This window comes from Cydia pomonella, chromosome 17 (genome assembly GCF_033807575.1).
Source record: "Cydia pomonella isolate Wapato2018A chromosome 17, ilCydPomo1, whole genome shotgun sequence".
NCBI classification, from domain to species: Eukaryota; Metazoa; Arthropoda; class Insecta; order Lepidoptera; family Tortricidae; genus Cydia; species Cydia pomonella.
Window position 1 is genome coordinate 5068312 of NC_084719.1, and position 12936 is coordinate 5081247.

Here is a 12936-nt window from a genome sequence, read left to right on the forward strand (position 1 = left end):
AGGTTACCTTATCGGAGCAGCTGACGTAAGTCTGGAACTCCCTCAGTACCACGGCGGCGCTGGTTTCGGTGGCAAGGTTGGTCAGGATCTCCAGTTTTAGTAGTTTGAGGTGTGTAGGGTCCGAATTACGAACGAAGAACGACTTTAGGAACGGTTCGAATAGAGTCTGAAACAAGATCTCATATCAATAATTGGTAACAGAACTATGGAAGGTAGATATAAGGAATATAATCTAAATGTACCAAAAAGTGTCCGTCAAAAAACCTTAAACACTTGAAAAATAATCATACAGCGCACTTCACTCCGTCAATAACGCCTAGGTTCTTAGCTACTCTAGCGCTACTATGGAGAGATTTGGAACTATTATTTATAGCTGACAGCTGGACACTTTTGCAACAGTTTTGCCTATGGAGATTGTATTCCTTACCTCTACCTTCCATAGTAAGAACCTAATTCACATATGATTTTATTTATAACACATTTGATTTCATATATAATGTAAATGATATTGACTGTAGCGTTAGTGAAGTTCTCCGTTTTAACTCGGGCATTTTGCTCTCGTGATGCCTGGATTATCTCTACTCTACAGGTCGCAATTCTTAACAGATTTTCGTGAAATTTTGTGACCAGATTCTAAAATTAAATAGAATTCCTTTATCAATCCAGTTTTTGGAATTCTATATACGGATATTGGCATAAAGGACATAAGCGCCAAACGCATCTATGGCGCTTAAAACCATTATGAGTTCACTGCGATAACAACTATTTTTCACTTTTACATTTTCTCCGCTTAACGCGGGCTACAGCTCCGAGAGCCACTTATATTTGAAACCAAATACTTTCTGTGAAGAAATACACAAGTTATCAGTGGCGGCGCGTCACAAATATTCATAGGGAACCCGGAGCTAATTTTGCTTTCCTTTTCTCCATGAACCGATCGTGAAAGTACTCAACGGGCTGAAATTAGACAAGCCGGTGGGAATCGAGTTCTTTGAACGATCCGCCACTGCAAGTTATAAAAAATACCAAAATCCTATTTAATAATGCCTATAATATTTGAAGAATTCCCTCGTTTTCTCCAGGATCCTATCATCAGACCCTGCCCATTACAATGGGCTTACCTGTTAAATACGGTATATTATATATATAAAATTAAGTTAAAAATAAAAACAATATAAAAAAAATCGCTGAGGACAGGATTCGAACCTGCGCGGGTAGAACCCATTGGATTTCAAGTCCAACTCCTTAACCACTCGGACACCTCAGCTGTTGCTGCAACTGACGAAATTAACGACCTCTTTCAAAAAGAAATCTCCATTAATGAACCTCTATTGTATTAACCTGCTGTTTGAAATACGTGTAGATAATTTACCTATTGTAATTAATTTTACAAAATAAAAAATACTGTGTTAATTTTCTTTGTACACTTATGTACATTTTATGTCACGGTATTTGGACATTTTTGTATTACACATGTAATGACTCACTGTGTATGTAATTTTAATTGCCTTCAATTAGATTTGAAGACATTTTCAATTGAATAGATTTCAATACCAATTAAACCCGACTTTATTTCGTATACTATTGCTATGACTGAATTCTTCTGCCATTTTTCGTTCATTGAGCGCTTTAGGAGTTTACGTAGCTGGCCGCTAAGTGAAGTTATAATTGTGATTTCATTTATTTAATATTTACACAGTATTTCAGTTTACAAACTAATACACTGATAAAAAGCGGCTAAGTGCGAGTCGGACTCGCGCATGAAGGGTTCCGTACAATTTAAGACGTATTAAAAAAAAATCTTCTTATTAGATCTTGTTCAACATGTTACCACTTTGGACACACATTTTACCACTTTGGAAGTGTCTCTCGCGCAAACTATTCAGTTTAGAAAAAAATGATATTAGGAACCTAAATATCATTTTTGAAGACCTATCCATAGATACCCCACACGTATGGGTATGATGAAAAAAAATTTTTTTTTTAAATTTCATGACGTTTTAAAAAAAAACTACTTACTAGATCTCGTTCAAACCAATTTTCGGTGGAAGTTTACATGGCAATGTATATCATATATTTTTTTTAGATTTTTCATTCTGTTATTTTAGAAGTTACGGGGGGGGGGGGGGGGGGGGGGACTCACTTTTTACCACTTTGGAAGTGTCTCTCGCGCAAACTATTCAGTTTAGAAAAAAATGATATTAGAAACCTCAATATCATTTTTGAAGACCTATCCATAGATACCCCACACGTATGGGTTTGATGAAAAAAGATTTTTTGAGTTTCAGTTCTAAGTATGGGGAACCCCCAAAATTTATTGTTTTTTTTTCTATTTTTGTGTGAAAATCTTAATGCGGTTCATAGAATACATCCACTTACTAAGTTTGAACAGTACAGCTCTTATAGTTTCGGAAAAAAGTGGCTGTGACAGAATCGGACAGACAGACGGACATGACGAATCTATAAGGGTTCCGTTTTTTGCCATTTGGCTACGGAACCCTAAAAAAACTGTTATTTCTATACTACTAAAAAAAGTCGCTGAGGACAGGATTCGAACCTGCGCGGGTAGAACCCATTGGATTTCAAGTCCAACTCCTTAACCACTCGGACACCTCAGCTGTTGCGTCAACTGACGAAATTCACGGCCTCTTTCACAAAAACTCCATTAACGAAGCCCTATTGTCTTGCTCTGTTGTTTATAATACGAATAGAGACAGGTATTTACTTCGCAAACTTATAGTATAAGATAAATAAAGTCTAAGAACAAAATGTGCCGCGAAAAATCAAGAAAAAAAATATGCTCGAATAGCCGATATACCTACCTTCGGTCTATACTTGAGTAGATGGCGACACCGTTTGATATTTAACACATATCAGTGAAAGAACATGGGTCAAATAGCCGTATCTCATTCTAAGAGTTTTAGTCCTGTGTCGTAAGATGGCAGTAAATTTAGTTGTCTACAAAAATAAATATACTCAATTCTCTTTGCTTATAGGCACGGCGTTATTCATTAATGTTTCTAATTCATCTCGAAATTTGTGATTAATAGACAAAAAAAAAACAGTATTTTAAGGTGAGTCTTTATTTATATTTTTTAATATTCAATTCTTCTTTTTTTGTTCTGTAGTTTCAAATTTCTTAAATAAATATTTTAGGACATTCAAAATCAAAATATCAAACATTTATTCAGCAAATAGGCCACAGGGGCACTTTTACATGTCCATTTTTACAAACAATAAATAAATAAAAAAAAACAATTACAAATATCGAATCTATGAAATAATAAATACTTTATTAGAGATGTATACTGTCTCTAAATGTCAAATTACACAAAAATAAAACCATAAAATACTAAAATTCTTTAGAGATGTATAAGTCTCTAAGTGTCAGAGATAAAATATAAAAAATATATTAAATTATCCTTAGAGATGTAGAGGGTCGCCAAGGCTTGAATTCTTATATAAATAATTAAAAGACAATAAAAATAAAACAGACAAGAACCGAATGAAGTGTCTCACGTTAATGTCACTCAAAAGTAAAGTTACATACTTTAACATAACCTGTACCCCGTGTAAGCTTAAACAGACCGGTCTCCACAAACAGCACCCGTTCACGAGTATGACGTGTATCTCAGCCATCGCCTCCCTCAACCTTCATTCGGGAAAGTGGCGACCCGATCAACGACGCCACCGTAAGTAAAGACTTTTTAGCGAGCATGACATGTTCAAGCTGCCGGGTTGTATTAATAAAAATATAATAAAAAATTGTGAGATACTACATTTGTGCTTGTAAGTTACATTAAAGACGGCATAGCGCCACATAAACGCGACTACATATTATTCATAAGGAGTGCCTACCTATAAAACTAAATTATAAATTTAAATTGACTTAGAGATGTACAGGTCTCTAAGTGTCCAAATCATTAAAATAGGTATTAAAATAAAATTGAATTTAAAATAAAATAAAATAAAATCCTAGAGGTGTATAAGGTCTCTAAGTGTCCAAAACTAAAATAATACAATCAAACGAGAACATGATGTTCTCTTGTGTCAGTTCTACTGGACGCTAGTATGGTTATTTCACAGAAAGAAAACGAAAACACTATTACTTACATTTTTATCATACTATCAAGATCAAGCTACTGGCTTAAAGGCATCCTTATCATCTATGAAATCATTCACAGCATAATACGCCTTACTTAACAAAGAGCTCTTAACGTGTGACTTAAATTTGTTAAGAGGCAAATTCACTATATCAGTGGGAACTTTGTTATAAAAACGTGTACAGTTCCCGACGAAAGACGTACTAACCTTACGGAGGCGGTGGGCATTCTTACGCAGATTGACTAAGTCCCACAATAAGCTCAAGAAGGCTTGTTTTGTGGGTACTCAGACAACGATATATATAATAAATAAATAAATAAATAAATAAATACATAGAAAACACCCATGACTCAGGAACAAATATCCATGCTCATCACACGAATAAATGCCCTTACCAGGATTTGAACCCGGGACCATCAGCTTCGTAGGCAGGGTCACTACCCACTAGGCCAAACCGGTCGTCAAAAACAAGAAATTCATAACCGTGTTTGTTTTAATTATCGCCCCATTGTGTACTACCAATAGCTTGCACCTGGATAAAGGTGTTACATAACAGTAACAGATAAAAAGACAAATAAAATAATAACGTAATTTTTAATGACCAAATACATTGTGAAAATAAACCTTAACAGACACACCATAAGGACTTCGAATCGTTCTTTCTCTTACTATGTCTACGTTAAATTTTATTTTGTCACGAAGAGGCGCTTAAATTCGCCAGATTATAGGTGATATTAAAGAACTAGCAATGGGTGAAAGGTTTTTCAAACACATTTTATTTAAAAACTAAATCATCATCATTTAAGAGCATGGCTCTTGTCGGTGGAGTAGACGCCAGTTTTGGCGGGCCTCGGCCAAGTTCTTTAGGTAAGATTTTTTTTTATGGTAGAGGAGGCAAACGAGCAGACGGATCACCTGATGGTAAGCGATTACCGCCGCCCATGGACACCTGCAACACCAGAGGGGTTGTAAGTGCGTTGCCGGCGTTTAAGATGGGAGTACGCTCTTTTCTTGAAGGTTTGAAGGTCGTATCGGTCCGGAAATACCGCAGGCGACAGTTCATTCCACAGTTTAGCTGTGCGAGGCAGAAAGTTCCTGGAAAAACGCACAGTTGAGGACTGCCAACCATCTAAGTGGTGAGGAGTGTTTGTGTTTTTTGTGAATTGTTGGAGACAGGAGAAACCTACTGAGGACCATACAGACGAGGAAAGATGATAGGTCACTTGATAAGACACGACACTTTCTTTAAAACTATTTTGGAAGGTAAGATCGAAGGTAGAAGAGGAAGAGGAAAACCACGAGCAAGTTACACGCAGCAACTAAAAGGAAAAAACGGGACAAGTACGAGTCGGACTCGCCCACCGAGGGTTCCGTACTTTTTAGTATTTGTTGTTATAGCATCAACAGAAATACATCATCTGTGAAAATTTCAATTGTCTAGCTATCACGGTTCATGAGATACAGCCTGGTGACAGACGGACGGACGGACAGCGGAGTCTTAGTAATGTACATGTCGTGCTACTTTATAGCACTAGTGCGAAAATTAGCATATTACGTTATTGTGTCGAACATTTAAAGGGCCATATGTACTGTAAAACGTTCTACGATGCATGTGCGAATAGGTAATTCGCAACTCGTTTTGAATTTCCTATTTTTCGCACTTGTATCGTAATGTACTATTAATAATATTTTTTATTATTATATAATTAGCATACATACCACTTACAGACTGTTTAAGCCAACACGTGATATATATTACATTAAAAAAACTAAACCTTGGCAATTAAAATAAGTACATCAAATATTAAAACACTACGAATCTCTTAAATTAAATCTTATTTATTTGGCAAGAGACATAATTGCCAGCGTGTAACTTCAGTGAACTGTCAGGGTGGAGTAAAATAAATCTATTTTGGTAGAAACCTCATTTAAATTACTAATTCCTTGAAAATCGGCACGATTCGAAGGAATACGATAAAGATAAGTTCCGGTTTAGATAAGTTCTCATTTAGATATCGTTTGCATGTCGTATAATTGACAGAAGCAGCTCGATTCGGGCAACCAATGTTCAGTTTGACGTTAGAAATATCGTAGATAGATCTTATTGTGATCACAGCGGAATCGAAATAAACGTCAATTTTGACATGTCGTTTAGTTATCGATACAATACAAATACTCTTTATTGCACACCTCAATACAGAAACAGTACAAATAATACAACATATTAAGAAGAGGTAAACAACAGGCGGTCTTATCGCTAAAAAGCGATCTCTTCCAGACAACCTTTTCTTTCAACAAACAAGTCAAAATCTGCCGGTGTTATAAACAGCAAACAATAGGACAATATGACTTCATTACAGGAATAATTTTTTTGAAAGAGGTAGTTAATTTCGTCAGATGCAACAACAGCTGAGGTGTCCGAGTGGTTAAGGAGTTGGACTTGAAATCCAATGGGTTCTACCCGCGCAGGTTCGAATCCTGTCCTCAGCGATACTTTTTTTTTTTTTTTAATAATGCAAAGTGCATTACATATTTCAATCTTTCGATTATAAAAATAAGTCATCTAAAGTTACCATCAAAATACCAGCATACTAAGATGAAAGAGAAAGAAAGAGAGAGAAAGAAAGAGCTATATTATGCTCACGGGCGGTAATAGATTTCGGCATATTTTTTAATTATGTCACTAATTCATACGAACCAAGTAGATATAAATGAATTTTATGTAAAATATTGTCGTTTACAATTCAATATTTTTCTTTATTTTTAAAAAGATTTAATTTGATTAATTGTGTCGTTCTAAAGTAAAAGGTACCACATTGTCGCCATAAGGACGCTCTGACAGGTTATTCTTATAAGGATACGAGCGACTTTCGTCTTTTGGGGAAGCGACAATGTGGCACCTTGCTTGAGAACGTCACAATTTAATAGCCGTTTAATTTTGTTCTACTTCATTTTCAATCATGGCCGAATGCCGAATGGTTCTGTGCCTTCCATGCCTAACCTGTCAAAAATGAAAATATGGCGGAATGTTTAGAGTGTCACCGTATTTAAGAATTATTTCTATGGAAGGTAGAGGCAAGGAACAGAAACTCCTTGCAGAATTGTTGCAAGTGTCCAGCTGTCAGCTATAAATAATAGTTTCAATTCTCTCTAGAGTAGCGCTAGAGTAGCTAAGAACCTAGGCGTTATTGACGGAGTGAAGTACGCTGTCTATGATTAGATTTTTCAGCAATGCAATTGACTTGAAATACTTGGTATGAAAATGAGTAAGCTAATATGAGAGCGTTTAACTGAATAATATGGCATATATGGCTGTTAGCCGTTGCTCGAAGTACAAACTGAAAAATATTACTTTCCACCCTAGGGTGGGAAATGCAATTTTCCACCCGGCTGTCAGCCTATGAAAGAACTTTCCGATTAGGGGAGATGAAAAAGCACTTACCCGTTTGTTAACAGTGAGCGAGGCTATGGAGTTGAGCACGACGCTCTGCACTTCCACGGGCGCGCGTAGGAGGCGGATCATTGCCTTCGCCACCGGGGCTAATTCTTGCGCTGCAAAAAAATAAACAAATAATAGTTATTTGCTTTACAAGGGGGCAAAGTTGTTGTTCAACCGCTCGTGCTAATATTGATACCCGAGCAAGCGAAAGATTCCAAAGAAGTGTAATCTTGAGCGTTGCGAGAGTTTCAAGGGACTAGTGTTAAATAATATTTGCCTCCGAGTGAAACACAACATTTTTCACCACACCAACGCGAGGAAAATACTAACTATGAAATACAAAAAAAAAACAATCCAAATTAACGTAATAAAAATTTATCTATCAAAATCATCATTTAAAAGTCAATTCTACCAGCTAACACAAGAAAACAACTCAAAATTTGCATCTCATTACTTTGCCCCACATGTGGATAAAATGCAACTTTCTCATTCGTTTTTGAACAATCAAGAGGGCAAAGGCCCTCTGGGAAAGACCAGTTGGTGGGGTTAAAAAAAAACCTTAAGTTCTCTAAATACTCTTTAAAGTTCCCTAAATTAGCTCTTTGGCGATGTCCAAAGGAATGAGGTGAAACTAAATTTAAAAAAAGTGGCTGTGACATAATCGGACAAACAGACGGACATGACGAATCTATAACGGTTCCGTTTTTTGCCATTTGGCTACGGAACCCTAATAACGAGGATACACAAATATCACAAAAATATATTGGCATTTTTGGTACAAGTTTTTATAGCTGACTGTACGTTTCTTTCCACGGGCAACTAATACTCATCGAGGCAAGTCTTACAAACCCAAACACAATTAGTTTGCGTTGTTCTATCACAGAGTTCCCATAGCCACCTCGTCTCCATCATCAGATCAGCTCCACGTGATCATAATATTGCATTGGCATCCAATTGACATAATTAAGTATGCGAAATTTCAGGTCAATCGGAAATCGGGAAGTGGGTCAAATTTAGCTTAAAATGTGGGTCAAATCTAAATATGACAGAATTTGATATAGAGGTGTATTGTAAAAGCAAACTTTGTAGCCACCGTAAAGAGATGCCTACACTAACACACAAATAACAGAGCCAATTAAAGAAAAGCTTGTAGAAATTCAAGTAAGTAAATATTCTTTACAGTACATATGGTGCTACTTTACCGCACTAGTGCGAAAATTAGCATATTACGTTACTGTGTCAAACATTTAAAGGGCCATATGTACTGTAAAACTTTGTACGATACATGTGCGAATAGGTAATTCACAACTCGTGTCGATTTAAAACACTCCCTTCGGTCGTGTTTTAATTCATCGCCACTCGTTTTGAATTTCCTATTTTTCGCACTTGTATCGTAATGTACTATTATTGCACCAACAAATTATACATTTTACATACATGTAAAACTACAAATAAATTTTAAAGGAGAATAGAACCAGGTAACAACTGGCGGTCTTATCTCTAAAAAGCGAATTCTTCCAGACAACCTTTAGGTAGCAGGAAATTTAGAACTCATACAAAAGTCAACAGGTAGTGCAAGGAGCTAAATATGGAGACCATTAAACACAAACACACATACTACTTATCTTATACCTTTAAATGAACAATTCTTGTATATATATATATATATATATATATTTCCGGGATCTCGGAAACTCAGTGCCGGATTAACCCTTAAGCAAAATAAGCACTTGCTTAGGGCACCACGTCTCGGGGGGGCACCAAAATCGTAGGCAAAAATAAATTAGTATTATGAAACTTTTTGTACGTGTACAAGTAGGAAAACGAAAGGACGTAAGAGTAAGAGAGTAAGGGCACGTAAGGTCGAATCAAAAGCAACGTAGGCTTTTGATTCGACCTTACGCGGAGGCCCTCAAAGCTCATGGCCAAAAAATCTTGCGGTCGGGTCGCCAACCCGTCAGCCGATTTTTCGACATAGGCTACCGATCTTGTAGCGAATTTGCTCTCTTGCACGCCAGATTTGTCGTCCAGGCCGAGCCGTAATCCTGCGACCTAATTGACAATTTTTTAAGTGTTATAAGGGGCCCCGCGAAGGTCGAAAACCAAAAGAATCCTATCAAGTCGCGCATTCGAATAAATCCAAAGGCCAAGCAGTACATACAGGTGATTACATAACTTCGGTTTCAAGCCACTGTTTTGCAGTTGGTGGGTCTTATGTGGAGCAGAGTCTAGAGGTTCTCTAAATCATTGCCGACAGTTATATTGCCAAATGTCATTTCGCAGCCAATTATTCGCATAATTTCATTTTGCCGAATGATCAAGTGGCAACTAACTGTTAGCAACTGTATGTTTGGCTAAAAACAAATAAATGCTTTTGACTTTTCGACTTTTAACATCAAAAAGACACTTTTTAAAACGTAACGTTTTCGCAAGTCGATCTTCTGCCTCACTTACACGGGTGGCGATAATCGCTTACCATCAGGTGATCCGTCTGCACGTTTGCCTCCTGTATCATAAAAAAAACTTACACTATGGCTATGGATCCAAATCCAAGCTTTCCTCTCTCGCAGCTCGGCCTTCGGCTTCGTCCACACTTCCCCATTGAACAATTTCAAGCTCTGCTTTCTTGCAGCTCGACCTTGTGTAATCTCATTCGTAAGCGCCAATCGGATGCTCCGCGCCTTCAGCCTTGCTATAATCTCAGCCATAGGCTTTGCCTTTACACATTATTATTTTCGAAAATTAAATCCCGTAATCGCGTTTAATTAAGTTCTAAAATTACCTCCAACGTCAAGATAATGATGTCGACTTTAGCCAGTCTTCTCCGAGACCATGGGGATAACGCCATCCTTAGAACGTCGGAGGTAATTTTAAAACTTAATTATACGTGATTAAGTCTCGTTTCCGTACTCAATAATTTGCTTTTTAAATTTGGCCATTAGTTGAGTCAGAGCCAAGCCCAAAAGCTTAAAAGGTTGATAAATACTGCGCGGAGCACGGCCAATGTCTTCGCTTACACTTGGACATCGGTTGGCTCGGCCTTCGTCCTCGCACGGATTCCTGACACGGTCGGATGTTCTGGGCCTCCGGCTTTTATTACCTTTATTATATATTTATGGAATCGCACGGTCTTCAATAAATTAAATACACTGTTCAAAACTTTCAGGGTACTCTTGGGCAGGTGTATAAGTCATGTTGCCTACACTGGGGATTATTTGAGAATTGAGAACCAAAACACGTTTTAATCGCATAGTAAAGCAAGTACAGAATGATAATGATGAAATATTAGGTAATTTCGGTCATTTCGTTTAAATAGGCGCTTAGATAAAGGTGACATTCGGATGGCAACTTCAGCAGCATTACTGTTCCAACTACAACGTTACTGCTGCAGCACTGTCAATATCCATGATAAAATGATGTGACAGGTTGATGATTCTATTTTCAACAGTAATGTGGCATTGAACGTCACTCTATTTACCAAGAAAATTCAATATAATCGTAATGACTCTAGGGACAGGGGGCACCATGGTCTAGAAATGCTTAGGGCACCAAAACATCTTAATCCGGCACTGCGGAAACTGCTCTAACGATTTCGCTGAAATTTGGTATATGGGGGTTTTTGGGGGTAAACAATCGATCTAGATTAGTCTTATGTTTGGGAAAACGCGTGTTTTCGAGTTTTCATGCGTTTTTCTTTCGACGCAGAATATGGTCGATAATTTCGTATTATCGCCCACTGTCCGTCTGGTCCAGCGGGTTAAAACGCAGACTGCTAAACGAGTGTTACGGGTTCGAATCTCGCCCGGTGACTAACTTTTGTTTTCTTTTTTATATGTTCAAGTTTATATATATATTTTTAATTTTTATTGTTTTAGACAAGTTTAATTTAGTAAAAAAAATTAGTTAAGATTATCACCTATAGACCACCATATTACAATAAATAGTTATAACCGAGCAAAGCTCGGTCGCCCAGGTACTATAAGTATTAAACCAATACCTAATATATTAATAAATATACAATATAATTCGGTTCTTGTCTGTTTTAATTTATTTGTCTTTTAATTATTTATATAAGAATTCAAGCCTTGGCGACCCTCTACATCTCTAAGGATAATTTAATATATATTTTTATATTTTATCTCTGACACTTAGAGACTTATACATCTCTAAAGAATTTTAGTATTTTATGGTTTTTTTTTTTTTTATCATAGTTTTTTTTTGTGTAATTTGACATTTAGAGACAGTATACATCTCTAATAAAGTATTTATTATTTCATAGATTCGATATTTGTAATTGTTTTTTTTTTTAATTTATTGTTTGTAAAAATGGACATGTAAAAGTGCCCCTGTGGCCTATTTGCTGAATAAATGTTTGATATTTGATATTTGATATTTGATACAATACAATATATATATTTATACTTACACGTATACAATATATAAAATGGCAACTTAATTCAATATGATATTAATTTTCTATCGCTCCGCCTAATGTTGCAATCACAGTATGTGAACCGTACGTCAAGACGATTTTAGTTACTGTAAAGATTATTAAAGGAGAATGGGCAATTTGTCCCATGGATGTATACTGTTGAGACATATCTCGTTTGAAAGGGTTTACTCTTAGCATTATTTTATTGTATGACACCAACTTTGGATAACGTGCAGGGACTGAGCAATTTAAAAAAAAGAGTGGCGAATATAAACTGTTGTTTTACAAAGTACTTGTTATGTAGCCGGTTGTTAGGTGTTTTGTATGAAAGAATATGAGAAATTCTAGATTTCTGTTTACCACTACTTACGTTTAAGTACGTACAGGGCTGGAATTAGTTGATATAACATATGCTTGATTTAAAAATACTGCTATTAAACACTGAAACTTGCTTGTATACTCAAGCCACATATATCATTTAAAAGACATTTTTATAAGGTATTTTAATATATATATACTTGCACTCAAATGCTTGCAGGGGCGGTAATAAAACGAGTTTATTCGTTAATTAATTGTGGTAAATGCCGCTTTGTTTGTTCTACCTGGCACTAGATGGAGCCTTGGTAGCAGTTTGGGTAATTTTTACCATTAGTATATACAATTTTGTCATATCCTATTTGGAAGGTCTTCAATTAAGCATTAATTACTTATATGACACCAAAGACCGAAATTGTCCAGGGAAGATGATATTAATAATTTTGATCATGCGCTGCGGCGTAAACTGGAACTAAAAAATGTCATTCATATAGAGTTACTTTTGTAACCATTTACATCACTTTGCATGCCTGAAATATAATGAAAAAGTAATTTATATATTTTTTTAAATTATTACCGCTCAATAAATGGCACTAAACTACTTAATTATGATTTTTCAAATCCTCTCTAGTACTGACATCTTGCG

The 12936-nt window shown here is 36.2% G+C and overlaps 1 protein-coding gene, 1 long non-coding RNA gene and 3 other non-coding genes across 6 annotated transcripts in view; 1 reads left to right on the plus strand and 4 right to left on the minus strand.

The window, feature by feature from the left end:
- LOC133527033 (uncharacterized) overlaps positions 1 to 12936 on the minus strand; it is a 351591-nt gene that overhangs the window by 176101 nt on the left and 162554 nt on the right. The window lies entirely within an intron of this gene.
- Positions 1 to 12936, minus strand: part of LOC133527017 (AP-3 complex subunit beta-2) — a 78358-nt gene that overhangs the window by 33120 nt on the left and 32302 nt on the right. For both annotated transcript variants that reach the window (XM_061863904.1, XM_061863903.1), the window contains 2 exons: positions 7547 to 7656; positions 8 to 166 (listed from right to left, as the gene is read on the minus strand). In XM_061863904.1, the coding sequence (XP_061719888.1) occupies positions 8 to 166; positions 7547 to 7656 (269 nt within the window). The remainder of the gene's footprint in view (positions 1 to 7; positions 167 to 7546; positions 7657 to 12936) is intronic.
- Positions 1186 to 1267, minus strand: Trnas-uga (transfer RNA serine (anticodon UGA)). Its single transcript has one exon. It is a non-coding gene; the product is annotated as a tRNA-Ser (tRNA).
- Trnas-uga (transfer RNA serine (anticodon UGA)) lies at positions 2537 to 2618 on the minus strand. The gene has a single exon. It is a non-coding gene; the product is annotated as a tRNA-Ser (tRNA).
- Trnas-uga (transfer RNA serine (anticodon UGA)) lies at positions 6513 to 6594 on the plus strand. The gene has a single exon. It is a non-coding gene; the product is annotated as a tRNA-Ser (tRNA).